Below are 27,803 nucleotides of genomic sequence, written 5' to 3'. Positions count from 1 at the left end.
TCATGCACAGAGCTGCCTGGGGACAGAGGCCAAGCGCTCAGCTCTGGGCAGGGATGAGGAAGCCCACAAACTTCATGCCCAGGCCTTTCTGTCCCCAGCCTGGTTCTGGGGGCCCACCGCTCTGTAGTAGGGGCTGAGAAGGGAGGAAATGGGAATGGCCTCTGAGCTCTAATCACTTGGGGAACTTTTAAACCCACAGGGGCTCAGGCTGTATCAAAGACCCAACAAATCAGAAGTTGGGGGTTACGACTCTGGGATGTATATTTTGTAAAGATCCAAGAGGGATTCATATACACAGGTCAGACTACAAATTTTTGTTCTGCCTTCTTAGTGCCAGGAAATGGACCCCTCAGACTTCACAAAGGATCACTGTTTTCTGCTTCCCTCCTTGACCTCAGACCAAAGTGTGTGTGTGTGTGCGTGTGAGCCTTCTCTCCTTGAGGTGCAGGTGAGAGTGTCGACAAGACATCTAACAGTACACACCATTCAGATAAAGACTGCATGCTACACTCCACCATACGGGGCTTCACTGGCTTCCTGGCAGAAAAAAAATACCCAAGGGCCACTCCTGAAGAAAATCCATTGCCACCCCCCCCCCACACACACACACTCTCTCTCTCATACTCATACACAGTTAATACAGACTTTTATTGGTACATTTTAAGACTATGCATTAGGAGCAACAGAGAAGTTTGCTGAGTAGAAGAAAGCTAAGAAAGCTAAGGAACCTAATGAGAACCTCCAACACACACACACCACAAAGCCATGGAGAAAAAAGGGCTCACTTCAGTTCTGTCTGAATAACCGATAGGTGAACTCCGAGAGTAAACGACCTGATTCCTCCAGCTGCAGCAGAGGCATGAAATATTTCTGTTCCTAAGCAACAGACAGCTGCCTTTATTTCCCATCATTGCTCAGGCTGGAATAATTCAATTCCCTACGGCTTACCCCCTGCTCCCTACCTACCTGCAGAACAGAAGCTTGAAATGGTACCCCGCCCCCTTACCTGATGCTATCTCGCACACACACCATAATTTTCTGGAAGACTTGGTCCTGTCCTTTTTGGGTGCAAGGAAAGGAACATAATCTAGAACGCCATCTGTCATCCTGAAATAACCAGTAGTGGCACTATTTTTACCCAACAATTATCAAACAAATGGAATCATTTGAAGGAGTCACAGCTGTTCCTTGGTGTTATCTCAGTGCAGATATGACACAGTGCCTGCTGATTTTGTTTTGTGCTCTGCGTCGTATGTCTACCAAGGCAGTGATGCTTTTTCACCCTCCCGTCGGAGCACAAGTCAAAGTGCGCATGCACTCCACAACTGAGTCGCTCAGGCAAATGAGAAAGTCTCTCGTTATCTTGATTACATGGTCAGGGTTTCACTAAATACAGTTCTCATTTAGAAAGGGAATGCAATGAATTCCATATTTCAGAGTGAGTCTTAAGAAGTTTTATTTCACAGAAAACACCAAGTCTACTCCTGGCTAAGTCTGACCTAAAAGGATGTCTGGAACTCATGACTTTTATATATGTTAGCACATTAAACAAAAAAGAAGAATTCTGCAAAATGAGTCCTATTTTCCTATTACTAGCCTCCACTATAAATTAGAAAAGTGTCCTACTGAAATAAAAGTCTCTAGTAAACCGAATGCACACATTCATTCGCACATGCATGTGTACACACTCACACACACAAGGAACTCTGTCAAACATTTGTCATTCCTTTTGTCCCTCTGCACTCAACACCCTTCTCATGTATGGGGCATGCCCAACCTAACCAGGCAGTGCTCACCTCTCACAGTGAGAGTGAAAATGCCAAGCTTGCTTTCCTAGCTTCCCTTGCACTTGAGACAAAGGCATGAGATCTAAGCACCACCAATCTGATGAGCCCACCCAAGAGTTAGAGATCACCCAGGGCTCCCTCTGGGAACAGAGATGCTTCAGGAAATACAGCGCTAAATGCAGCATTCAATAGCAATGGCGTCCAGCTGTGGGCTGCAACCTCTAAGTCCTGCCAGAACAGGAGCACCCCTCAGACCACCTCCGCAGGCTGACTCCGGGCTCTGTCCCTGGCTCTCCAGCCCACCCAGAGACCCTGTGAACCATGCAAAACCCCCTCAATAACCCGTTTGCTGCTCAAATCAGCTAACACTGGTCGATTGCTACAACCCAAAGCTCTAAGTCAAAAGTATTTATTCAGTGTTTTAACCATGTGAAGACCAAAAATATGCGTGGAGTTTGTGTTATCTTCCAAAATGTTCCAGCTCTTTTCCAACTCCTGAGTTTTTAGATTTCATTTTATATGCACCCAACCCACAGACATTTCGATAATCCCCCCAAATTCCTTGATTCCTCATTTTCAACCAGGAATGTATCCAAAAGCAGGAAATAAAAATCATAGGAAGAAGATGCAAATTCACACGCCACTTTCTTATATGGCTAGCCCCTGGGGAATCAAGAAGGATTAAATGCCTACATGCTGAAACCACAACACTGCACAGGCAGACCTCATCCTTTCTGAGCAGCTCCTCTCGAACCGAACTGTACTGTGCCTACAAACCTCCTGGGGACTGTGTCAAAACGCACACTCTGAGTCAGTGGGTCTGTGAGTCAGCAGCTCTCCCAAGCCCCAGGGGCTGCCAGGCCGCTAGTCCACCGCTGCACTTTGCATAGCAAGGCAGTCAAGCACTCAGGCGCTGCTCCTAAGTCACCAAAATAAGACTGTCTCAGACCAAAACAAAACAGAAAAAACACCCTCAGTGTGTTCTCCATTTGCTGGAGCTCATCTCCCCCACATCGCTTTTGAATTTATATTTAGAATAACTAGACTCTAAAGTAGCGATACATTACACCATTTGGCACACCATGCATACCGAATGGAAAATTTCTTACATGCAAAGTGCTGGAAAATATCAAACAAATTACATCTTGCTTCATTGGTTCTGAAAATGTTGAATCCTATAAAACAAAGCCTATTTAATACAAAGGCCCATAGGCTTTTACTTTGGATCCTACAGAGTAAATGGAATCAGAGATGTCTACTGTTTTATGGTTCCCAGGATTTTTGCTTGGGTGGACTTAAATGTGGATGTAGGTGAAAGAGGGTAGAAGGGGGATAAATAGTAATCAGAAAAAAATACAGGCCCAATTGGTGTGACTTAGTGAATTGGGTGTTGTCCTGCAAACCAAAAGGTAAGTGGTTCGATTCCCGATCAGGGGCACATACCTGGGTTGTGGGCCAGGTCCCTGGTTGGGGGTATGCAGGTGGCAACTGATTGACACTTCTCTCCCTCTCTCTCTCCTCTCCCCCTCTCTAAAAATAAATAAAATATTTTTTAAAAAGAAAAAATACAATAAAAATAAACTTAAAAATTTTGTAAATAAAATTAAAAAGACTTATCTTTGACACATAGCAATCCCTGGGCACAAGGCATGGGGCACAACAAAGAAAGATTCTCTATACCTCGTCTTCATGTAGAAATATATTTTGCATGTATTGTCTTACCTCACTCTCCTTCCTTGCACTTGGTGGAATTTTCCACAGCAATGACCACCCCCCCCAAAACGGGAAGGTTGTTTCTCTTCAATATCAACCAAATTGTCTTACAACACGGTGTCTGGTTAGAGTTCATACCCACATCCTCTACTGAGTCCAGATACCACTTCAGAAACTTTTACCTCCGAAACTGGCCTTTTCTAAGCATTAATCAATGGCATTTCGGAAGGCAGAATGGATTCTGCTTTATATGTAGCACCGGGAACTCCTCACTAAACAGTCCAAGATTCCACAACACATAAGAAAATTAAGGGGACGCCAACAATCCCTCTTTTATGCCTCTAAAAATGACTGCAATCCGTTTATCATTTCCTAGGAGGCCACAGGGAAAGAAAACACATCATCTTACTTCTAGCCATTCTAATCTGAATGTTATCTTTTTGTATTATGATGGATACTTTAGATTAATAGCCAAAAGTAGGAAATGGTTCATAAATTATGGGCATGTTAGCACTTTTATTGTGAATATTAATCATTTGTGTGCTCTGAGTGGATTCTCTGTCCTCATGGCCCTCTTCATGCTGTCTCTATTCAGGTGAGAAAAGGGTTTTGGCATAAAAAATACATCAAAGTTATGCTTTGAGTAAATGTCATTCAGAAAAGAGACTTGTTTTCTGGCAGATAGCCTACAAAATGGCCATGGCCGTCGGGGCCGGACGGAAGGTACAAGGACAGAGAAGCAATGGCTGGGCTCCGGTGGAAAGAGCTTAGATGAGGAAGGAGAGGGGCTTGTTAAGGGGAAGCCGTGCAAACACAGCGCTGGAAACAAGGAGCTGGAGGCGCGCCGGGAAGAAATGCCTGACTCTCCTCTGGACCCAAAGTTCACTCGTGGCTGCTGTGAGCATGGCAGGTTCTGTTCAGGTAATGGGAGAAGCTTATGAGTCTTTCCCTCTGTTTGGGGTATAATTTCAGAGTTATACTCTTCCAGTCAAGGACTTCAAGTCTGCAACAGCAACCATTACAGTCCATCTGAAATCACATACTCAAACAGCACAGGTTTTTACAATTCACATGTTCTCTTTCCCCAGGAAAGATCTAGTGACAGTCAATAGTTTGGCCCGTTTTCCGTAAAACGTTCGGCCCTCCTTAACAAGTAATCACCTTTCATGAGAACATCAAACCGATAAAGCTAATTCATTAGCTAATATAGCTCTTTTACCTATGAATATAATGTTTTGGTATGATTCTCTTCTCTGTTATATGCAAAATCAGATTCTTTAAACTTAATTGCATAGCAGAAAGGATTAATGAAGCATTTTCACCAAGATGTAAGCAAGCTGTGTAAAACTAAACTCAGTTTTTAGAGACTGAAGTACACATCCCAGCAGACAGGGCAACCTCCCCCTCCTGGGGAGGAAAACGAGGGGGAGCCTGAACTGTGAAGCCGCAGTTGGCTTTCCCAAGCCTCAGCACAGGGAGCAGCGAATGTGGATTTAAGTTCAAAGCGGACGCACCCCTGGTCTCAGCAGCCCAGCTCCTTGCTGCTCAGCCCCTCTTCTCAGTTGCCACGGAAAAGAGTGAGCAAGAAGTGTTCTGCTCTTTTCTAAAAAATTTTTTATTTAGTTACTTTTAGAGAGAGGGAAGGAAGCGAGAAAGAGATGGAGAGAAACAGCTATTGGCTGCCTCTCGTCTGCACCCCAACCAGGGACCAAACCCGAGACCCAGGCATGGTAAGAAATTTTTTGCTCTTGAGATGAAATAAAAAGAGATGGGAGGACAATAGGGATTTGGCCTGCTGAGGTCCAGTTAATTTCAGGAGGACTTGAGCAAGGATATCTCCTCTGTGTGATTTAAGGCAAGGCTGATCTTCAAATGGGCTGCATTAAAAATTTTTAATTTTCAATAGGACAGCTATTGGTGTGAAGATGCATTGTGTTCACTGGGAAAACTGTAAATAACCCAGGAATAGTTTATGTCTGTAACCCAGAGAATAGTTTATGATTATGCTTTTGGTAACCTTACACATCAATGAACACTATGGAACGATGCATAAAATGTTTATAATTGGATTTAAACTCAGGATATGGAGCTGTATACATTGTGTGATTACAACTATTAATTACAACTACTGTTCAACACTTTTCATATTTCATTTCCAGTTTATGCCACAGTATGCCAAGGGAGATGAAATCATCCATTTTACAGGTAAGAAAATGAAGCTTAAAGAATTAACTCGTCCACGATAAGGAAAAGAGTAAAAAATGGAAAACTGATGATTTTGGAATCAGTCTATTAACAAAACTGCTTAAAATTTTCATAAGGAAAAAACTTTGCAAGAAATGTGCCAAGGTAGTAAACATTGTTTAGAATAATGGCATTGTATCATTTTTTTATTGTCTATATGGTGGTATTATTATTATAATGTTAGGTGGAAAAAATTAGGTAAGAAATCTAATTTTGACCATAATGTAGTAATAGGGATCAAATTTATTCTTCTGCCTTAACCCAAACACTAAACAAAGTATGTTATAAAGACATAGAAAAACAGGCAAAACCCAAACAAAGCCAGAACTGAGTCTTGCTGAGCTGAATAAAAGAATGTGGAAACTGGGGAAACCGAAGTGACCAGAATTTGGGGCATCAAGTACCGCAGAGGAGAGCTGTGCAGAGACCTCTGGGAACCTGCAGGGTTTCCTCTGGGTCTTCGTCTGAGCCTGCTCGGCACAGGAGGATGAAGAAACTGCCAGCCAAAGAAGGGACCACAAGAAAGGTACAGGTAAAAAAATCCCTAAGGCTCACAAATGCCTGGGAACACTATGTCTTCCCACTCACCAGCGTGTACAATGTTAACAGAGAATGAAGCAGAAACATTAGAAGCACATTGCCCCAATAGCGGGGTCAAATTAGCAGTACGTTAAAAATTGACCTCTACCTACCTACCTGACACAGGTTAAAAGCAAGCCTCAACAAGGTTGGACTAATTCAAACCAACCTCACTGCATTCCAAAACAAAGCCAAAAACATTTAAAGAAATAAAACAAACCACTACCCAACAATATAAAATTCACAATGTTTGGTATCCAGTCAAAAATGATCAGACAAACAAAACAACATAACCAGGGGAGAGGTCAATAAATAGGAACAGACTCTGTAATGAGAGAGATCATAGAATTATTAGACAGGGAAGTTAAAGCAGCTATTTTAAATATACAGTGTCCTCATTTAACATCATGAACGGGTTCTTGGAACTGTGGCAAAATGACATATAACAAAACCAGTTTTACCATAGACTAATTACATAAACAAGAGTTAAATTCCTACAGCATCTCATCAATGTTATAATGCAACAACACTGAACAGAACACTGTTGTTTGAGAACCTGCTATAACCCATAGGAGCACAATGAGGATAGAAATGGAAGATAAAAAGAACTTAAATAAAATTTATGAAGGTGAATAATATAATGCTTGGGCTGAAATATATACTAGATAAGATTGAAGACATAGCAATACTACAAGGAAGGAAGGAAGGAAGGAAGGAAGGAAGGAAGGAAGGAAGGAAGGAAGCGAGGGAGGAAGGGAGGGAGTGAGAGAGGGAGGAAAACTTTTTCCACAATCCTTTCGTGCTATTACACTTTCTCCTTTCCTTGACTCACTCTAAATCAGGCTCTCCTGCCACTCCCTCATCTGCTTTCTCAAGGCCAAAGAAACCCACTTTGTGAAATCCCAGTCAGCTGTCAGTCTTTGAAGCAGACGCTCACGATGGTCTGTCTGCCTCGGGTTCCCTGGGCCCACCTGCGATTTTAGCCACAGCTGCGGTGCAAAGTTCCGTGCTCACTACAGCATCTTTTTTTTTTTTTTATCGAGTAGCAATTACTTTTTTTCCAGACTTTTATACTAGAAAACATGCCACAGTGAATATCCATCTTCATACATAATGCTGGTGAGTTTGCTTTTACCATCACCATTTATCTCCCCTTTACCTTCTACCTCCTCCTACCCCTCCTTTCCCTCTGGCAATCACCATACTGTTATCTGTGTCCATGAGTCTTTTCCTTCTTCTCCTGCTCCTTCTCTTTTTTCTTCTTCTTAATGTAATTCTTTCACCCTTCTCACCCAGCCCCCAGCCTCACTACAGCATCTTCACAAGCCCCTACCTGACCTCTCTCTGCTTTTCTGCCTCAAGGAGCCTGCAAAGCACAGAAATACAGGGGAGATGACACTCACCAGAAAACCCTCAACCAATGGGGTACTAGATCCATGTCCCAGCTTCCCATCCTGTGATGTCCTGGTGGCACTTTGTACCCTTCTCAGACGTCTTGGTGGAGCGGACTCCATAAACTAGAGCAGCCACCTAACAGACACTTCCTACAATACCTTTCATCCTCCAAGGCCACACCTTTCCCATTCTCTCATTCCTCCTCCTTGCATCACCTCCCAAATAAATATCTGTACCAGAGACCTTGTCCGCAGGCTCTGCTTTAAAGGAGCCCACACTAAGGCTCTCCTTGCCTAACTAATCAAGCACATTTGGCAAGGCCAGTCACTCTCCCTCCCCTGAAACAGAGTTGTACTCAGCTTCTCAGATATCAACTCTCCTGTTTTTCCTCCTACTTCACAGATTGCTCCTTCTCAGTCCCTGCTGGTCCTCCTCCCTGACCTCTGGGTGCTCGGGCATGCCTTTCCCGTTCCTGTGCTCACTCCTTTGGGGATGTGAGCTCGTAGCATGGCTTTGTGTGTCACCCAAATGCTGACGACTCTCACAGTTCTGAAACTGAGACCAGGTCTTTCCCAAACTCGGACATCCAACTGCCTATTAAATATCTCTACCAGAATGTTTACCAGACTTCTCAGATCTGATGTTTCTGAAACTAGACTCCCTGCCAGCCCTCAGCTGCCCAAAACTCCTTCCACTGTCTTCTCTCCAAATTCATGGCAGTTCCTTCCTTCCCGCTGCTCAAGCCAAAATCCTTAGAACGATCCTCGATATCTCTTTGTCTCATACCCCATATGCAGTCTATCAGTGAATCCTGTACGTTCAATCCTCAAAATAATATGTGCCGAAAATCTAACCAGCCATCCACTGGTCCCCCAGGAATCAAGTTACCTTCACCCCTGACCTGCTCCACCTAACTGGTGTCTGCCCTCCTCTGCCCTCACTCAGCCCTCAAACAAGCAGCCAGAGCCACACTCTTACAAAGTGCATTAGATCACATTAGTTCTGCTCTCAACATCCTCCACAGCTTCAGTCTCACCTGAAGGAAAATTCAAAGTCCTCACGCTTGCTCGCAGGGCTGCACCACCCTGCCCCACCTCCTGAGCTCACCTCCTTCCCCTGTCGCTTCACACGCCCTGCACGCCCCCCCACTCCCCCCCACCCTGCCCCCGCACGCTGGCCTTCCTGCTGCTCTTCAGCCACACGGGGCACGTTTCTGGCTCTGCGTTCCCATTTGCCTTCGAGGACTGTAGGTACAGCACGTGAGTGGGAAGATAAAACATTTATGTGTTATTTGATATGTTAGCTGTGAGAGCCTTTTTTTTCCAGCTGTGCCAGTTATAGACTTAATCAAACCATTGAGGCTTATTGCAAAAGGACTGGATCCCCTTTCATGAAATCTGTTGGATTCTGCTCCAAAAACACTGTGAAACAGAAAAACCTTGGCTGAGTATTGTAACTAATAAGTAAATAACAACCTAATAACTACTCTACTTGTATGGTAAACTATTTTGCATATTGTTAGTAACTTAATAATCATCCTACTATACACACATTTACATGTGTAGCTCTCTGCAAAATCATTGTTTATCAAGCCACCAATAGGCATAAGCTTGTCCCTTTAACTGACCTTAGGAAATGAACTTGGATTCAGAGAGCATTGAATAGAATCTGGCAGTGTAAACAGAGCATGTCTGCCTCTTGACTTGAAGGACTTTGTTTTTGATTTGTAGTTAATGAATTATAAAAAAGAAAAGCTTTTTAGACACCAAGCAAACAATCAATAAACTTATATGGGTACTTTCAGAAGGAGAACATTTATTCAATACAGCATTCATAGTTCATATAATCTTGCCGCCTCCATTTCCTATGAAAGCAAGGGTGATGAGAGAAAAACCAAGAACAGAGTCTTCCACTGAAGAAGCAAGTGCTAGAATTATCATTACTGTGAGTCAAACAAGAGGAAGATCCTGAACTCCTTTCTACAGCAGCAAGGTCAGGCGTGGGAGGTGCTTGCAGTGCATGCCAGGGCTAGCCAAGAGAGAATGAGCCACTGTTTGCAAAATTTAGGTAAACTCCTGAAGAACTGGTTGTTCTCTGTGCTTGAGTTTCCACATTTGAAAAACTGTAGGCTTCCTATTGTTGTGCATATAAACCTGACCCTGCCCCATCTAGTGTGGCTCAGCAGATTGAGCGTTGGCCTGCATACTGAAAGGTCACTGGTTCAGTTCCCAGCCAGGGCACAAGCCTGGGTTGTGGGCCAGGTCCCCAGCTGGGGGCGTGTGAGAGGCAACCAATCTAAGTTTTTCTCAAACATCAATGTTTCTCTCCCTCTGTTTTTCCCTTTCTTCCTGTCTCTCTACAAATAAATAAATAAAACCTTTAAAAAAGACAAAAAACCCTGACCCTGAGCATAGCAGCAGAGACAAGATACCCAGTCTACGAAGAGCCCAGTAATTCAAGGGTCCAAAATGGTTTCAATTCTTCTGCCTGTGCAGCTGCTTTTGGTTGGGACAAATAAAGAATAACAAAAAGTCAAACTCCACACTTTAAATCATCAGTAATTCAACAGGCAACAAAATTCTGTGCTTACAGTATCAACTTGACTCAAAAAAAAAATCCCAATTAGCTTTCTTTCAAATAAAAAGATGGCTTGCATTTTTAAATAGTCCTTCAGAGCAACTGTCATTTTCATAACAACCAGCTCAGCCCCTTAGCCCTGTCACAGAGTCAAAAAGAAGACATAACATTGGCCCCAGGAAGAACACTCAGATTCACTATCACCAGCACATCACGGGCCACAGGTGGGCTGGAGGCATTCCTCACTCAAGCCAGAGCCATAGGTTTCTGTCAAATGCACCTCATGTAGAGAACACCAAAGGGATACACATGGGGAATTTTTCTTCAACGTGTTTACAATTTAGTTAGTGGGTAGACATAATAAAATTATTTTTAAAAATTAAGATAATCAGTTAAAATTAAAGAATTTCAAATTCAGCAGACAGGTATTCCAAAAGACTTTTAAATTAAAAATTGCTTCTTTGGAATTCCCCATTGCTTGCAATTATCTGCTATTGGATCCAAAAGCAACAACAGGATAAAGTCATTCTTCTTCTCCCATCAGCAGACCAGGCTAGCCGGGCCACTGCCAGGCCTCCCCTGCAACGTGGAGCAAAAGCGGGACGCAGCTGTGAGAGCGCCCCAGCACGACGACGGCTGAGAGTGGGTCCCTGAGATTTTTTTTTTTTCACTTGAACTACATATGGTCCCCTGCAAAAGGATCTCCAATAGTTCTGGGAGGCCAAATTGCTCTCTCCAGACAAGGCTGGGAAACCTTTGGTTACATCCTACGGTGACGGTTACTCACCGCAGGGAGATGCCAGGGGGTTTCTATCCCCATCTCAGTAGATTCTCAAGCCACTTTGGTCCCTACTCCCCCAAAACGGGTTCCAAATGACGGAGAACCACAGGGCTAACCTAACCCCACTGCCTTCCTCTCCCGTGGAAGAGCTCCACTAGTTCTCTCTCATTTTCCCATCTTCAATCCCTCCCCTCCACAGGCTTTTCCCTCCAAGCCTAGAAATGCAGTTGGACCTTCCCTTCTTCATGCTCCTGTGGGAACACTGCAGCCTTGTCTCTTCACCCTCTACAGACAGAGCAGCCTGTGCCCACTAGCTCTGCCTCTCATCTCCCTTTGCACCTTAAGTGCTCTGAGCCGGTGGTGGCTTCAGCTCCCATGACATCACTCAGCGAACACTAATTGGCAAGTCACCAGCCACCCTGTCCCTGCCCCTTTGGAGACCTTTGCTCAGTCCTCACCCTGTTTGATCTCTAGGCTGTAAAACATTGCATGGTTGTCTTCACCTTCCACAACCACACTCTCCTAGGGCTTCCCTCCTGACTCCGGCCACTCCTTCCTGGTCTCATCTGTGACGCTATAGTCATCCCCCAACTCATAAACATGTGCACCCCTAAAGCCTTAGCCTTACCTCTTTTCCTGGCTCTCCTCACTCTCACCAAGAGATCTTACTCACTTGAGTGGTGTCCCTAAACCCTAAACCCTAAACCCTATTCACTGATGTCTCTCCAAACCACCAATTCTCTCCCAACCTCTAGACTCATATTTCTAATAGGCTACCTTGCTTATCTGTCCAGATTCCCATATGCATCTTAAGTGTGTCCCAAAACAACTCATCTTTTTTTTTAATTTTTATCGATTGATTTTAGAGAGAGATAAAAGAAGGAAGAGAGAAAAGGAGAAAGAGGGAGGGGAAAGAGAGAGAGAAAAACATCAATTTGTTGTTCCACTCATTTATGCATTCATTGGTTGCTTCTTGGTTGTGCCCTGACCACGGATTTGAACCTGCAACCTTGGTGTATCCAGAAGACACTCAAATCAACTCAGCTAGCTGGGCAGGGCTACTCTTATCTTGACCTCCAAATGTGCTTCTTCTCTTACCTCCTATTTCAAAGAACACAATTTTCATCCAACCATCTATAAAAACCAAATAATCTTTTCTTTCTCCTTAACTCACATATCTAATCTGAGATCTATAAAGCCCTGGATTCTATCGTCAAAACATCTCTTACACCCATATGTCCCTCATGCATTGCCTGAGTTCAGTCCCTGATCATGTCCTATTTGGTGTGGTCCACCAAATGCTAACTCACCTCTCCCTCCCCCTGCACATCTCCCCTCCCCTCTTCCATGCATGTCCCACAACACTCCCTCCATATTAAATACAGTTCCTTGAGCAGGAGAGCTATAGGCACAAGAGTAGTTAGACCTGAGGGACTGGCACATTTCCCTAAGTAAGCCCCTGGGAATCTAACACAACAGCAAATAGGCTGTGACTTGCTGGCCCAAAAGACAAATAAAAATTGTCTTAGTATGGTAAATGAGGTCCTCTGGGATTGGGCTGCAGCTGAGCTCACCTGCACTCACTCACTCCCCCAAGTAATTCCTAAGCAGGCATCACACTGAGCCACAAAGCATCCCGCCAGGAACCCAGCAGTGTGGGGACCCCAGACCCCTGACAGGCTCCCACAGCTCCCACTGCCTGGAGCATGCTGTGTCTCCCTTCTTCCACACCATGCACATGCTCTCTCCTAGCGCCTGGCCCAGCTCAAAAGTCATCTGGGAGTAACTCCTCCTGCCCCATCAAGTGGAGTATTAGCACTTCCTTCAGCACTCTGAGTGTGCCCCTCTCCTAGCACCTAGCACCCCATTTGCATTATGTGATTGTGACTGCGGGGTCCTCTTCATGTTGCAAGAAGCCAGGACTGTACTTAGCCTACAGTACAAACTTGATGAACAAACCTCCATTCCATGGCTAAGGCTGGCACCAAACACAATGGAGCAGGGTGATTTATTGGGATGTGAATTTGTCCTTTCTTCCTGCTGCTATTGCTGTTATCAGCATTTTTCCTTCTCCCTCCCAGGACAGCTGCACATTTGGAGTTCTGGACTCCTTGGCCGGAGTCACAGGAGATTTCAATGGCTTTTGGGTATTGCAGGTTCATAAATGGAAGTTCCCATCCAGACAGAGGAGGGCCTCTGCCATAAGGGGAAGAACGTGGACCTTATTAAGAGAGGAAAGGAGTGAGTTTGAAAGACTGCACCTTGTCAGAAACCCAGGCCCCATTCCCATAGTGCCTGGATTGGGGTGGGGGGAGGTGCTTCAGAAAGCCTACAATGGAGGGACACTATGTCCCGGAGTGATCAGCGGTGTGAACAGCTTGGGGAACGGGGAGGGGGTCATCTGACTTGGCACTGACGCCGCAGCATACTAGACTGTGCGACTGTCACGATGGAGCAGGCTGGGCCCCACCCGGAATCTGTGGCTCTGCCTTAGCCTGGGAGCCTTACATGAGCCCATGGAGTGGGTCAAGCTACCTCAGCAGTGATTGAGATTGAATTTTCTTCTGGCCGGGCAACTAATTCAATGTAATGTAGGAAAATAAGGTCATGTGACCTAAAATAATATTGGGATCTAAAATTAATACCGACTACACAATGCCCTTGCAAATCCCCAGGGAAATTACAGGATCAGAGCATCCTGGAAACAGCTTTGGGGCGTATCAGTCCCTTATTTCAAACACACTTTGTCTGATATGCCAAGATACTATTACACAGGTGATAAAATTTCTTGCACAAATATATCTGTTTAAACCCATTAGAAAGTCTCCTCATAGTATGTCCTGTGACATATCTCTTCAAATGATATTGGTTCACAAAGCCAAAGGCCGAAACCTCCAGGTTGACCTATTCCAACTTTGCAGGAGACCGGGTTCTAAGAAGGAATCTGACATTTGGGGAAGTACAGTTCTCAAGCGTGGCCACAAGGTGGCAGAGTGACTCCGTCTGCCAGAAGCACATCCTCAACAGCTAACTGTTCTGGGATCCGGGATTTGTACAGAATCCAGGAGACATTTGGCGCACGTTAGAGAGCCTGTTTCTAGAGGACTTTTCTGCTGAGGGGCTTATTCTCATATTCCCATTTTATAGAGGCAAGCTCTCTAAGAGCCTTCCTGTGACGTCGGTAGTGAAAGGCATGACTCAAGACTCGGCGCCCTGTGCTCAGTGGAGGATAAATACCTGTAACAAGGCCTGGCCCTGCTCACTAGCACAGTTACCCCTGCGTAGTTTAATTTGAAACCCCTTCTATCTCACAGGCCTCCAAAGAGGCAGAAAGGAAAGACAAGCTCAATGTCAAACATTGAACCCAAGGCCGTTGAGCCACTGTCCTCAAAGCTCTCCCCTCGCTGCTGTCAGGATGGGTTAGCGCTCCTTCTGTGGCGGAGACGGCAAAATCCACAGACTGCAACCAGAAAACGGCCATGAATTCATGTGAGAAAATAAACACCTAATTCAATACTAAGTTGAATACAAGAAAATTTATTCAAATAAGTGTAGAAAATGCTAGTGGAAGAAATAAGGACGGACATAAATAAACGCAGAGCGGTACTACCTATGCTGAGGGGCCAGCAAGCTTATTTCCCTGCCCCCGCCTCACATATTCCTGTCAGCGGTGGTACACTCTATAGCTAAATCTCTTTTTCTTAAAGCAGTTGAAGAAAATCTGTTGTCTGCAATAAAAACCCTGATGATTACAGAGACAAGGAAATGAATGAACTTCTATATCACTCTATAGAAAAAAGATAATCACAGAGGGAAGAGAGGAAAATGAGGAGAGGGTGGCTAAGGAATGGCTAATGGATTTTAGAATGGGCTACCTAACGCTCAGTTTCAAGCTGTTTCTGTTACTAAAACATACATTCTTCAATCACCTCAAACTATCGAGTGGTCTTCTACATACTCAAATGTCCTTCAAGTGAATGAATTGTACATGTTGGTGTAAGGTAAGAAAAATGGATTCAGTTCCTCGTCTGGGTCGGTGCAATTTAGACACAAGAGCACTCATCAGAGGAAAAGCACAGAGATGAGGAGAGGCTCAGAATCTGGAACAGAGAGTTAGAAGAGACTATGACAAATCAAGCTCCAGGAATTCGATTTCTCTAATTTGTAGGAAGGAGGAATTGGGAGCACCAAACTTGAGCTGACCTCTGAGTCACACAAGCACATGCCGCTTCTGACCCCGTGGTTCTCAGACTTGGCCTGCACTGGGGTCGTCACAGGGCCGGGCCGTTTGAACAGACTGCTGAGCTCCGGGAGCTTCTCAGTATGTCGGGTCCCAGCAATGCAACTGTGGTTAACATTAGGATATTTCCTTTTTCCAAGCCCTGACTGGTGTGGGTCAGTGGGCTGGGCATGATCCCGCAAACCAAAAGGTCGCCTGTTCCATTCCCAGACAGGGCACATGCCTGGGTTGTGGGCCAGGTCCCTGGTTGGGGGCATGTGAGAGAGGTAGCCTATCCACGTTTCTCTGGCACACCGACATTTCTCTCCCTCTCTTTCTCCCTCCCTTCCCGCCTCTTTAAAAATAAATAAATGAAATTTTTTTTTAAAGTATTTCTTTTCCAGCAAGGCAGTTATCATTTCAGGCTTTACTATCTCAATGTTGTCTAAAGTTTTAAAGAGGGATGTGATACTTTAAACAAAAATCTGGTTGGAGAAGTAGATGCTGAAAGTCTCAGGGGGAGTATGGCAGACAGACTCTAAGATCATCTCCAGTCATCTCCAGCTCCTAGTAGTAATGTTCTTACTTCATCCCTCCCTTTGAACTTGAAACAGACTCCACAACTTGCTCCTAACCAATAAAACATGGCAAAGGTAATGAGATCTCAGTTCCATGATTCTATCACATAGGATTTTAATACCAGTCCTGCTAGGGCACTCTGCCCCTTGCTAGCTTTGAAGGAGGAAAAGGCCCTGTGGGGGAAGCTCGTGTAGGCAGGACCTGAGGGCAGCCTCCAGCCAGCAGCCAGCAAAAAAGCAGTTCCTCAGCGGCCTGCAAAGCCCTGAGCCCTTCTTCCTCAGTCAAGCCTCAGGCCTTCGGAGGAGAACCTAGCCCTGGCTGTCACCTTAACTTGGCTGAAGGCCTTGCAGACTCCTGACTCCAAGAGGCCCTGCCCAGACTCCTGGCTTCCAGAGCTGTGAGTGACAAATGTGTGTTGTTAAAAGCCTCTCAGAGCCCTGGCTGATATGGCTCAGTGGATTGAGTGCTGGCCTGTGAACCACAGGGTTGCTGGTTTGATTCCCAGTCAGGGCACATGCCTGGGTTATGGGCCAGGTCCCCAGTTGGGGTGCACATGAGAAGCAACCACACACTGATGTTTCCCTCTCCTTCTCCCTCCCTTCCCCTCTGTCTAAAAATAAATAAATAAAGGCTTTTTTAAAAAGCCTCTAGGTTTGTGGTAATTTGCTAGGCAGCAATAGCTAACAAATACAGGGGAGTACAAGTAAAAAGTAACCATAAACTATAATTATGACCATAATTATCACTACTAAATCTAACAATCAATTTTATGTTAATGGACTATTAAGGAAAGACATTACAATGCACCTCTCAAAAGCCTGAGGACAGGATGGTGAGGGCCGAGGGTCTGTCTGCTCCCTCCTCCCTGTGGAGGGACAGGAGAGGGCTGGTTGAAGGCAGCCCCGCTGCTGGCAACTCTAGAACCCAAGACTGACAGAGCCAGTGTGTCTAAGCCAAAACTGAAAGGAATAGTGAAACGGAAGGAAAACACAGATTGACGGATAGGAGAATCAGAGCATGAGCCGGGAGGCAAGGGAAACAGTGACTGTCAAGACGGGCATTGGGGCCCTGGCCAGGTAGCTCAGTTGGTTAGAGCATCATCCTGACCCCCCAAGACTGAAGGTTTTCAATCCCTGGTCAGGGAACACACAGGAAGCAACCAGTGAATACATGAATAAGTGAGAAAACAAGTCTTTCTTTCGCTTTCTCTCTCTTCCCCGCCCTCCCCCACTCCCTCTCTCTGTCATCAATAAATTTTTAAAAATTTAACCCTTAGTTGGAGCATCATCCTGTACACAAAAAGGTTGCAGGTTTAATTCCCCGTCAGGGCACGTACCTAAATGGCAGGTTCAATCCTCATTCAGGGCACGTGCGGGAGTCAACCAACTGATGTTTCTCTCTCACATCAATGTTTCTCCATGTTTGTCTATCTGACCCTCTCTCTCTCTCTCTCTGTCTCACACACACACACACACTCTCTCACTCTCTCTCACACACACACACACACTCTCTCTATCCCCCCTTCTCTCTCTAAAATCAATAAATAACTAAATTTTTTTTAAAAGATAGGTGCTGGGTGGGCCTCCCAGGGCATGACTGAGACAGACAAAGGCTCCTCTCAGAACCTGAACGGCCAAGTTCAAGGCTATCGGACACCAGGCAGATGGGGCCATTATACGTGGACATTACTTAGAAGATTAAGCCTTTTTGAAGCTCAGTGATAGGATAAGCAGCAATTTCCTCAGGTTCATTAACACCGTTAGACAGGCTTTTGTAAGACTTCAGAGCCAGGGGGCATTAAAGTCTGGGGAGGCACCCTGAAGCAACATCTACCCAGAGCTACAGCCACGTCGGTCATGCCCAGGAGAGGGGAGGCCTGCAAAGCCCAAAGAGCTCACCAAGAGCAAGTCGGCAGAGGGGTCCCAGAATCCCCCCTGGATCTTCAATGAAAGAGGTGGCTGTGGTAGGCCCTCTGAGAGCCCGCCACTGAAATCTCCCTCAGTTATTAAAAATCGTATGTGTGCAGGTGCACCATAGGCTCGTGTGCTCACTGCACACCCTGCACACACCTGGGCACAGCAATAAGCACAGGGAAAGAGCACACCCTGCACACACCTGGGCACAGCAATAAGCACAGGGAAAGAGCACACCCTGCACACACCTGGGCACAGCAATAAGCACAGGGAAAGAGCACACCCTGCACACACCTGGGCACAGCAATGAGCACTGGGAAAGAGCACACACTCTCCACACACCTGGGCACAGCAATGAGCACTGGGAAAGAGCACACCCTGTACACACCTGGGCACAGCAATAAGCACTGGGAAAGAGTACATCATGATGACTGCTTCTATTTAAAATCTGAGTTTTGTACCCTTGGGTGATTTCACCTAGATCCTCATCCCTAGAGTCTTACCTTGTTAAACAGGTCATTTGGTCCTAATTTTATATTTTTCACAGAGAAAAGTAGAATCAATGACTGGGGCCCCATCTCTACAAGTCAGATGGTTCTTATAGTATTAGACACACACTATGGGAAGGACCTTGTAGGGATGAGGAGACAGGTGTTAACTTAATGTCTACTATGCTCACCACCTCACGTAACTCTTGCAGGTCAGCATGGAATAAGCCAGAGGTGTCAAACTCATTTTCACTGGGGGCCACGTCAGCCTTGCCATTGCCTTCAAAGGGCCAAATGTAATTTGAGGACTGTATGAATATAATTGCTCCTTAACAGTTAAGCAAGAGCTTGGCATTGCCACCGGGTAGAAACAAGGTGCAGGGCCGGATTCGGCCTGTGGACTTTGTGTTTGCCACCTGTGGAATAACCAAAGCCTCCGGGAAGTTGAGGAGTTTACCCGAGGTCATCCAGCATGTGAGTGGCCGAGCCAGAGTCCAGAACTTGGGCACCTCTGAAATGCAGCCTGTGCTTTCTTCCACCATCCCACACTGAGTTCATCAGTCTTTGGATATCTCTATTGAGTTAAGTTGACTGGAAACCTAATTGTGGTTGGAAGGAGATTATATTTAAAGCAGCACGTAAATGTACTAGTATATAAGCAAGGGGAATTTTTACATGGGGTGAGAAAAATATTTTCATGTCTCTTAGCCTTTGTTGCATTATAAATCAAACTATAAAATGTGATTTATTGCTGCCCTAAAATTAGAACTCTCACAAATATTGTACATTGGCAACAAAAAAATCTATTGTAGCCCTGGCTGGTGCGGCTCAATGGCTTGAGTGTGGGCTGTGAACCAAAGGGTCGCCAGTTCAATTCCCAGTCAGGGCACATGCCTGGGTTGCGGGTCAGGTCCCTGGTGCAGGGCCATGTGAGAGGCAACCACACATTGATGTTTCTCTCCCTCTCTTTTTCCTTCACTTCCCCTCTCTCTATAAATAAATAAATAAATAAATAGGCATTATAAAAGAAGAAAAAGAAAGAAAATCTATTGTAAAAGGATGATATCTGTGCCTCAGTGTAAATCACCCAAATCAGATGTGCATAACCCCTTAAAGGGAGAATGATGCTGCACATAAGAATTTTATTTGCAATATGTGCTTCCGATACTTCCCTAATTGATTAGAAAGAGCTGTCAGTGATTTTTACTGTCATTTTAACATACGGATAATCATTCTTAAATGGCACAATGGGCATCTTTTTATCAATCCATAAGGCTAAGTAATTGTAGTTAATTACTAAATGACAGCCAAGTGGCCCAGAAGGACAAATGTCATCCAAATCTACCACATCTGGGAGGAGGTCTATTGCTCCCGGGAGATCTGGCCCAATTTCATCACAAAACCGAAAATCAACTGAGTCAAGAAAAGGCTTCGCTGGGCTTCATCCATCAAAGGCTCCAGCCTGAAATGAAAACATGTGGGATTCGACTCAACAGGATGGAATTAGTCATTCTGACTTTCAGAATGTTTTATTAGGGTAACATCTAATAAGTAAATCAGTCCAGGTTACTGTTTACAACCTCATAGGTATGTGTGTTGGTTTTTTTTTTTTTCAAGAATTTTATCCTCGGTTTAATAACAGGAGGAGGAGTTTGGAAAACAAAGCCAGAACAAGCAGGTTTTCCGAACCCTGCCTCTGCACCGGTTGCCATCACCCAGGCTCCGCCAGCCCGGCAAACCGGAAACCGCGCACAGCCCAGCGCCTCAGATCACGCGTGGGCTTCTCAGAACTCCGGTTGCTGTTCTGTAACACTAATAACAAAAAAGAGGGGGAAAAGAAAACAAAAAAAGGAAAAGGGATGGTTGTAGTAATATGATGCCTTACATTTGCTTTGAGAATACCTCCTCCCAAGAAAAGTGAGAGAGAGAGGCTCTGAGACTAGCAAAAACGTTAATTGTCAAACCTGGGTAACCTGAGTACGTCGGGGTTTATTACACTATTCTCTCTTCTTTTGTCGGTATACGAAATTTTCTGCAATGAGCAGTTTGGCTGATGTTGTCATCTCAAACCAGACTTAGGAGTCTTCCAACATTATTTCTTTCAGAAAGTAAACTCAACAGAATGAGACCACAATGACTAGAATTACGCATCGGTATCCAAGGGCTGTCATTTTTTCAAATTTACAAAAGAATTGCATGGACAATACAAAGAACTCCTAGATTCACCAAATGTTAAAATTTGCCACATTTTCTTTACCTGTTCTTCCTCGTGTAACACACATATACATATGGAGGCGCACATTTATACATACATTTTTCCCTAAACACGAGATTTAGTTGCAGACATCGTGTCTTCTTACCCCTAAATTCCTCAGTTTCCCCGAAGAAGAAAGATACTCCCCTCCAAACTGCAATAAAAATAGCACATGTGGGGAATTAACATTATTGCAAGGCTTCAATATCCGATCCGCATTCAAATCCCACCCATTATCGCTATCCTGTTTGTTCTTCGTGGCACTCGCCCCTGCTAGTCTGCTTCAGCCGGGAGCGACGCCACCGCCATCTCTCAGGCACTCACTCTGGTGCCATGTTCCTCAACTTGGGATTGTCGACACTTCCTCCTACTTAGGACAAGGTTATACATTTTTGGCACAAGTGGCATTGTGTCCTCAGTGCTTCGTATCAGGAAGCACAGGACATCAGCTGGCCCCATTCCTGGTGACTTTGTGTGGTTCAGCTGGCGTACCCCAGGATTCTGTACTGTAAAATTACCATTTCCCCCTTTGCAATTAATAAGTGACCTGTGGGGAACGTCTCCAAGGATGTAAATATTCTGACTGTCTTCAGGTTTTCACAAAATAGTTTAGCATTCACAGATGATACTTGCTTGAATCAACTATTACTATGATGGGTGCAAAATAGGAATTTTCAAACTTCTAGGTGGCATCACTCGTATACTTTTTAATAATTATGATTGAAAATAAATTTTACTCGAGAATTTGAGTCCATTTCCAATCAAAGTCAAGCAATTTCCTTTTCAATCCTAATCATCCTACATCCTGAGCATCTCAACTAGCTGGGAGAGGTTCATCACTTTTATCTGCTTGGGGTCTAAACTTGATTTTCCCTCCCCTGCTCTCTCTTCCATCCATCCTCCAGCAATAAGCACACAGTAGAAACTGCTGGCGGAGTAGGCAAGAGAGGGGGAAAGGAAACTTCAGGCCACTGACCAGTAAATAGATGAGAGGGAACAGAACAGCCACTGGTGGGAGTTACCTGGGGGCCAGCAACAATCAGTTTGTGGATGGACCAGGCCAAGTGACATCAGACCAACCAGCAAGCCAGGAGTAACCAGATAGGGACCAGATGTTTCACTTATGATGCCAATTGTTCATCAACAACAGCCCCCAAGACCCACCCACCAAAGAACTGCACGAGATTTCTAGGACGTAATACAGCTACATTATTTCCAACACTGCCCAAACGTGTCTGGCTGTTGCTGAGAAATTCTTCTCATCAACAAACTACAATGAGTTCAACAATAAAGACTCCTAAGGAGAAGCATTAATAATGCAGCAAATGACATAAATGGGAGAAAAATACTTCACTCTGATCTGGAAGCACAAAATATCTGGAACGCCATCACAGAGGAAGTCAAGAAGCATAGTTCAGATACTCAAGTACCACCACTCTGTATAGTAAACCAGCTGTTTGTGCAAACGGGGTTTTTTCCTATTAGTCTCTTGTCTGTTTTCTATTATAATTTCTCCCCATTTTTAACATTTTAAAGATCTCATAAGCCTTATTTATCCAAATAAAAATCCAAATCGCTCGAGGGGAATTTAGTTTGAGGATGTCAAAGTCCCATTTCATAGCTCACCGAGGCAAAGTGGAGGGGCTCCGATTCCTCCGCCCTGGAGCAGCCTGCTGTTCCCACACAAGGACATTTACTTTCTATTGACGGCATTCTTTTCTGTGAACGTTGTAAGTTCCCAGGCAAACGTTTTTTAAAACACCTTTGCATTTTGTATACATTTACACTCCACATTCGTGAAGAAGGTCCTTCTGGATTCCTTCCAAAAGTGACTGGAGAAGAGGATTCAGACTTTGCCTGGCTTAGAACCAATTCAATTTTCCTCTCAAGAGAAATTCCTTAAAATGGAGAAGGCTGTCAGTTCCAGCCCGAGGCAATACCGTGCCCAGGTGTGATATATCTTAACGAGGCCGTGTACTCCACGCAGGGTGGCTGGACAGGACTGCCGCCCGTGATCCTACCCACCTCTCCCCTGTCATTCCCTCACTGCAAAGGGAAGACGGAGGAGATCGGGTCCGGCAGCTTCGTTAGCGCCTGGAACTTTGTCAGGAGTGGAATTCTCAGGCTATATCCCAGACTTACTGAATCAGAGACTCTGGGGGTAGGACCTGGCAATATATATGTTTTTAAAGATTTTATTTATTTATTTTCAGAGTGAGGGGAAGGGGAAGAGAAAGTGAGGGAGAGAAACATCAATGTGGCAGAGAAACATTGATCAGTTGCCTCTCCTACGTCCCTAACAGGGAGCCTGGCCTGTAGCCCAGGCACGTATGTGCCCTGACCAGGGAATCAAACCCGCGACTTTTCCGTTTGCGGTACAATGCCCATCAGTCTGAGCCACACCAGTCAGGGCAGGCAATCTGTTTTTAACAAACTCTAGGTGACTGTAATACACATTAAAATCTGAGACTTACTACCTTTAAGAAAAACTAAATCCAGCATATTTTTGAAGGTCTTGAATTGATTCTAATGTGCAGCCAGGCTGAGAACCGGAGCTAACCAAAGGACTCCGTGTGGGGGAGGGGCCCTGCGCTCTGGAGTTTCGGAGGCATCTCCCCACTGGGGACTGTGGGGCTTTGAGGCGCAAACATGGTCAGGATTTGTGGAGAATTTTCCAAGACGCTGGCTGAGATTATGTCCCTTCCCCTCATTTCTATAGTAGGGACCCATAGTTACTTCTGAATAAGAGCAAAAGTGAACTAATTACCCCTACACTCTGGAAACCTTTCAGAGTTCCAGCTCCATCCCAGCTGAGAATGAACACAATTAAGATTGAGCCTAAAAATTAACTCAAGAGCTAAGCTGGTTGAGTATCACCATCATTTTTTTCCATAAACAAAAGCAATGGCATGAATTTTGTTTCTTCGGTACAGTTGAATATACCATGTAAGGAAGCAGAAGAAACAATTGTCTAGATAAACTGGTAAAGAGCATGAACAACTTTTTTCTAGGAATCTAATGTATCACCTTTACCAAAAATACAAGTAAATGAATAATAGGCTACTGTCCCACTGTGTCAAGCCTATAAATATGTCAAACCCCTTTGCCTTTGTTTTTCTTAAGAAATACAGGAATAGGCCAAATCTAATTATCTTCCTCTTCACTGAGTCTTACTTTGTCAATAAAAGCTTAAATCCATTCTTTCTTTTTCTGGACCACAAAAAAAAAAAAAAAAAAGTTGAGCCAGACTACACCCTTTACAAATGAGCAGAGAACATGGGGGACTTAGTCCAGATCAGCTGAGTTTATTGTAAACAAACGATCTGCATGTGTTTGATTTGGGAAGGGGGAGAACGTGTTGGTGTCTGCACACAAGCAAGATGATGGCAGAGAGGTAAGGGAAGGCAGCCGCCCCTCACCGAGGGCCAGCTGTGCACCCATCACTGTGCAAGAGACATAACAGCGCTGTCCTGGCTTCTAGTGTATTTTGGAGGTTTAAAATACGGGTCTGCGTAGCTATAAAAATCCATGCTTTCTGCACCATACCAAAGCTGTGTTCTTGGCTGGGATAATAAATGGTTTAAGAGAAAAATAACAATAAATTATTGCAGAAATGTTGACCCCCTCTTTGTTGACCCCCACCTTCTCACTTCTCAAAAATGCCTGCCGAAGGGTATCTCGAATCAGTACACCATCCATTCATTCAGTGAGTTTCTAGTATATGTACTATGGGCTTTGAACAGAGCACCTTCTATTGCACATTCTGGGCATGCAGCAGGTGTGACTAGTAGTTCTACTCTGATCTCCCTTTGAGACCCCACTAATACATATAATATATGTGTAATATAATACTAATATTTAGCTTCCCACACATCTAACTTAGCCGGCTTTCATAGACGTGACTCCATTTCCAAAAGCACTGAGCCAGTAAAGCGGTGGTGCCAAGATGCCAAAAACAGGCCAACTCAACGCCTTCCAACACTTCCATTCAGTAGCTTTAACCTGACATGTCCACACGCTAATCACATTCACTGCCCATAGTGACCAGATGCGGTCTTTGGCCAGCCCTCAGCTGCCCGCTGGGAACATGGCCCAAGTAGGGCCACAGGGCCGCCCTATGGCCCGGCAGTCCGGGTACCCTTATCCCCAGAAGACAAGCCTGTAAACCCAACCCAGAACTCGAGGCGAACCTTGAACTCACAGCTCCAAGAGCCAGTGGCGCCTTGGTGGCAGGACTCCCCAAGGACTGGCTCTGGGCCTGAGGGCAATGTCCCCAAAGGGCTGCGATGGCAGGCCCCTTTGCCCCACTGCATCGCAGCGTCCCCTCCATCTCTGCGCGGCGCACACCCTTCTGCCACATCCCTCCGGAACTGGCTGCCAAGACCACCTGAACCTCTCAAGTCCTGCCTGGAAGCAAAGGGTGATGGGCAGAGAAGCAGGGGCCCGTCCGGGGGCGAAGGGAGACCCCAGCCACTGGTCCCGCGAGCCCGACATAAAGACAGGCGTCGCAAAGAGGAGAACTTCCCACCCCTGGTCCCTGCGGCCTCCCACCCGGGGCCTCCACAGCATGAGCGCACTTACTGTCAGTCGCCATGGTTCGGCTAGGGGCTGCGGAGCGGCCGCCGGCGGCTGGGGGACCCTGCGCGAAGCCCAGCCAGGCGCGCGCTCCTCGCCAGGCCCCGCGCGCTCGGGGGCCGCGCCGCGCACAGCCCCTCCCGCCGCGCGCCCCCGCCGCGCCGCCCCGCGCCCCGCCGCTGCCTCCCCACCACCGCCCCGCCGGGGCCCTGGGAGCTCATCTCCGCGGGCAGAGCTGGCTGAGCTGCCGGAGCCTGGCAGCTGACCCACCCCAACCCTGCCTAGCAGCATCCGCACCCCTTACCACCCCTCCCCCAATACAGTGACTGCAGCCACTTGGGAACGCTCCTGGCCACACCAGGGTCACCTCTCCAGGCTACCTTTCCCACTCTATTCACGATTACATTCTAGTTTTCCTGTCACCATTTCCAGTTTCCACCTGGAAATTCTTGCCTCCAGCTTCCTACCTGTGGCTTGGGACGCACTAGTCAGTGCTCAGCCCCAGCTGTAAGGAGCAAAACGTGAAAAAGTTGAGAGTGGAAGGCAACCCTGGGCCAGGTGCCGGACATTAATCCTCCAGCATGGGGGAACTTTAGGGAAACCTACCCAACACACCATCCTAGTAGGTCCTAAGGGTCCCGTGTCCCGCGTATTACCATCCGTTTTATCACCAGTGGGAAAACAGCGTCTGGAACATAGTAGGCTCTCAGTACATACCTGCTGGGTGGGTGCTGCGACCAGAGACTTGCGTGAGTAAATGAATGAATGGCCAACTGACTGACTGGATGCCAACGGGGGTGAACAACCAGCTGGCATATGACCAGGGGACAAACCACAGCCCTGCCAGTGGACCAGGAGTGGATGCTGGAATCAATCAGTGGATCAGCCTGGATGAGCCCACCTGACCGTTTTGTGCCTCATGAGCCATTTGTGTTTCGGGAGAGCTGAAGCTGTCTATGAGTGTGGACTACATCTTCTTGATGTCCAGAAGCCGATTTCTGATGGACTCTTGGTCCATCAGGGAGAGTGGTACATGAGACCCCCAGATCCCTTATGTAAAGAAACAAAGGTGTGTCCTGAAGCATATGGCGGGGTGTTTACTTCTCACAGATACAATCTGATGCACTCAGGGATGTATATTCGACCCCATCAGTGGGGGAGTCACACCAGCCCTTGGGCTAAACACAGAGAAGACACCAGAGTAGGTGCCATGAGAAGCAGCTCCCCCTTGGCTGGGCACACACAGGAAACAACCAGAGAACAACACAGCCATCCTTTCTGGTGAGGTCGCAGCGCACAGGTAAGGCAGCCGTGGATATTCCAAGTGGATTCCACATCCAGAGTCAGTACACCTGGAGTGGGACCTAGGGGCATCGGTGCATCATTTTTCTTCTTAATCTTTGTGTGTTTAGAACAGGTGATTCTGAAGCACCCCCTAGTTAACAACCACAGGGATCTGGCCCATTTGTCTTTCACGACAACCCTCTGTGGTAGGCCCCAAAGCCAAAAGATTTGAAACGAGTTAGACAAGAAAAGGGGGCAAAAAAGAATTAAAAATGAGCCTGGAGCTTTGAGCCTATTCGAAGCTCAGAAACAAGGAGGTCAGGCTTGTTTGACGTTAAAGGTGGTGAGTTGGGATTGGACTCATTTGAAAATCAGTAGGACATTTGAGAGGCTCTTTATGCATCAACTGAGCCTCCTTTTCTATGTCAGAAAGAGGAAAAATGGTAATTCAAAGTGTAAGTTCAGGAACTGTATTCTGGAAGACTGACCCGATAGGTAGCAGGTTTATGAGCCTGGAGCCAGACGTCAGATGAGAAGGGATTAAGGAGTAAGTAGATTTTAGAGAGGTGAAGGGTGGAAGTAGAGATAATTCTCTCAAAAAGTTTGGCAGGGGAGGGAATCAAAGGTGATGGAGAGTTTCAGGGTAGAGCAGGATTGAGGTAAGACTGAGTTTTGGGTCTGTTTTTGTTTATATGTTTGTTTGTTTTTTTAAAGATAGAGGATTGTTCAGCAGGAAAGATGCTTCTATCTGCACATTCAAGTACATATAAGGAAAAAACTTCACTCTTCTATAGGGTCCAACAGAAGTAAGGCTTGCTTCAGTATGGTTGGTACGGCAATAATAGGGGTGTGATAATTTAGAGCTTTAATTTGAACATTTCACCTAAAATGACATATGGTGTGCCTGAGCTGTAATTCTGTTATGTTTTCTGTTATCTTTTGTAATAAAAGATTGTGTAATAAGAGGAGGCGTTATTTGTGCTGGATTCCCTGTAACTAAATTAACCTTTTGGCCCAAGTCCTCATTCTACCTGTTATTAGGAGTTTGATTTTAATCAGTCCAGGGTAAACTCCATCCATTCAGGTTTCCTCATGCAATTCAGAGTTGTCCTTCCCCACTTTTTGCTGGGGGTTGCATCCCACTTGGGAGGAAAGGGCCAGAGAGCAGCAGGGAGCTGAGGCGGTATCTGGCCCTCAGAGATGGACCACACCGTGATGGACCTCTTCTGCCTGGACTTCCGAGCTCATCGCACCCCCTCACTTGCGGATGGCCTCCAGTTATCAGTCTGAGTGCGACATCCACAGCTCTGTCCTCTTGCCCGCACCCAAACCCTCCCCACGTCTGACTTTTCCCCCTTGACTTTTCCCATGGGGAAATGTGGCTGCCTGCCCATGTCCGTCTCAGAAAGTCTGTG

The 27,803-nt window shown here is 45.8% G+C and overlaps 1 protein-coding gene across 2 annotated transcripts in view; it reads right to left on the bottom strand.

Annotated features, from left to right (window-relative positions):
• Positions 1-25,177, bottom strand: part of SYT16 (synaptotagmin 16) — a 215,869-nt gene extending 190,692 nt beyond the window's left edge. For both annotated transcript variants that reach the window (XM_036010811.1, XM_036010816.1), the window contains exon 1: positions 25,111-25,177. In XM_036010811.1, coding sequence (XP_035866704.1) covers positions 25,111-25,123 — 13 coding nt within the window. In that variant the 5' untranslated portion in view covers positions 25,124-25,177. The remainder of the gene's footprint in view (positions 1-25,110) is intronic.
• Between the last annotated feature and the right edge of the window lie 2,626 nt (positions 25,178-27,803).

This window comes from Phyllostomus discolor, chromosome 1 (genome assembly GCF_004126475.2).
Source record: "Phyllostomus discolor isolate MPI-MPIP mPhyDis1 chromosome 1, mPhyDis1.pri.v3, whole genome shotgun sequence".
Taxonomy (NCBI): domain Eukaryota; kingdom Metazoa; phylum Chordata; class Mammalia; order Chiroptera; family Phyllostomidae; genus Phyllostomus; species Phyllostomus discolor.
The sequence above is the reverse complement of the archived record's forward strand: the minus strand, read 5'-3'. Positions and strand labels throughout refer to the sequence as shown.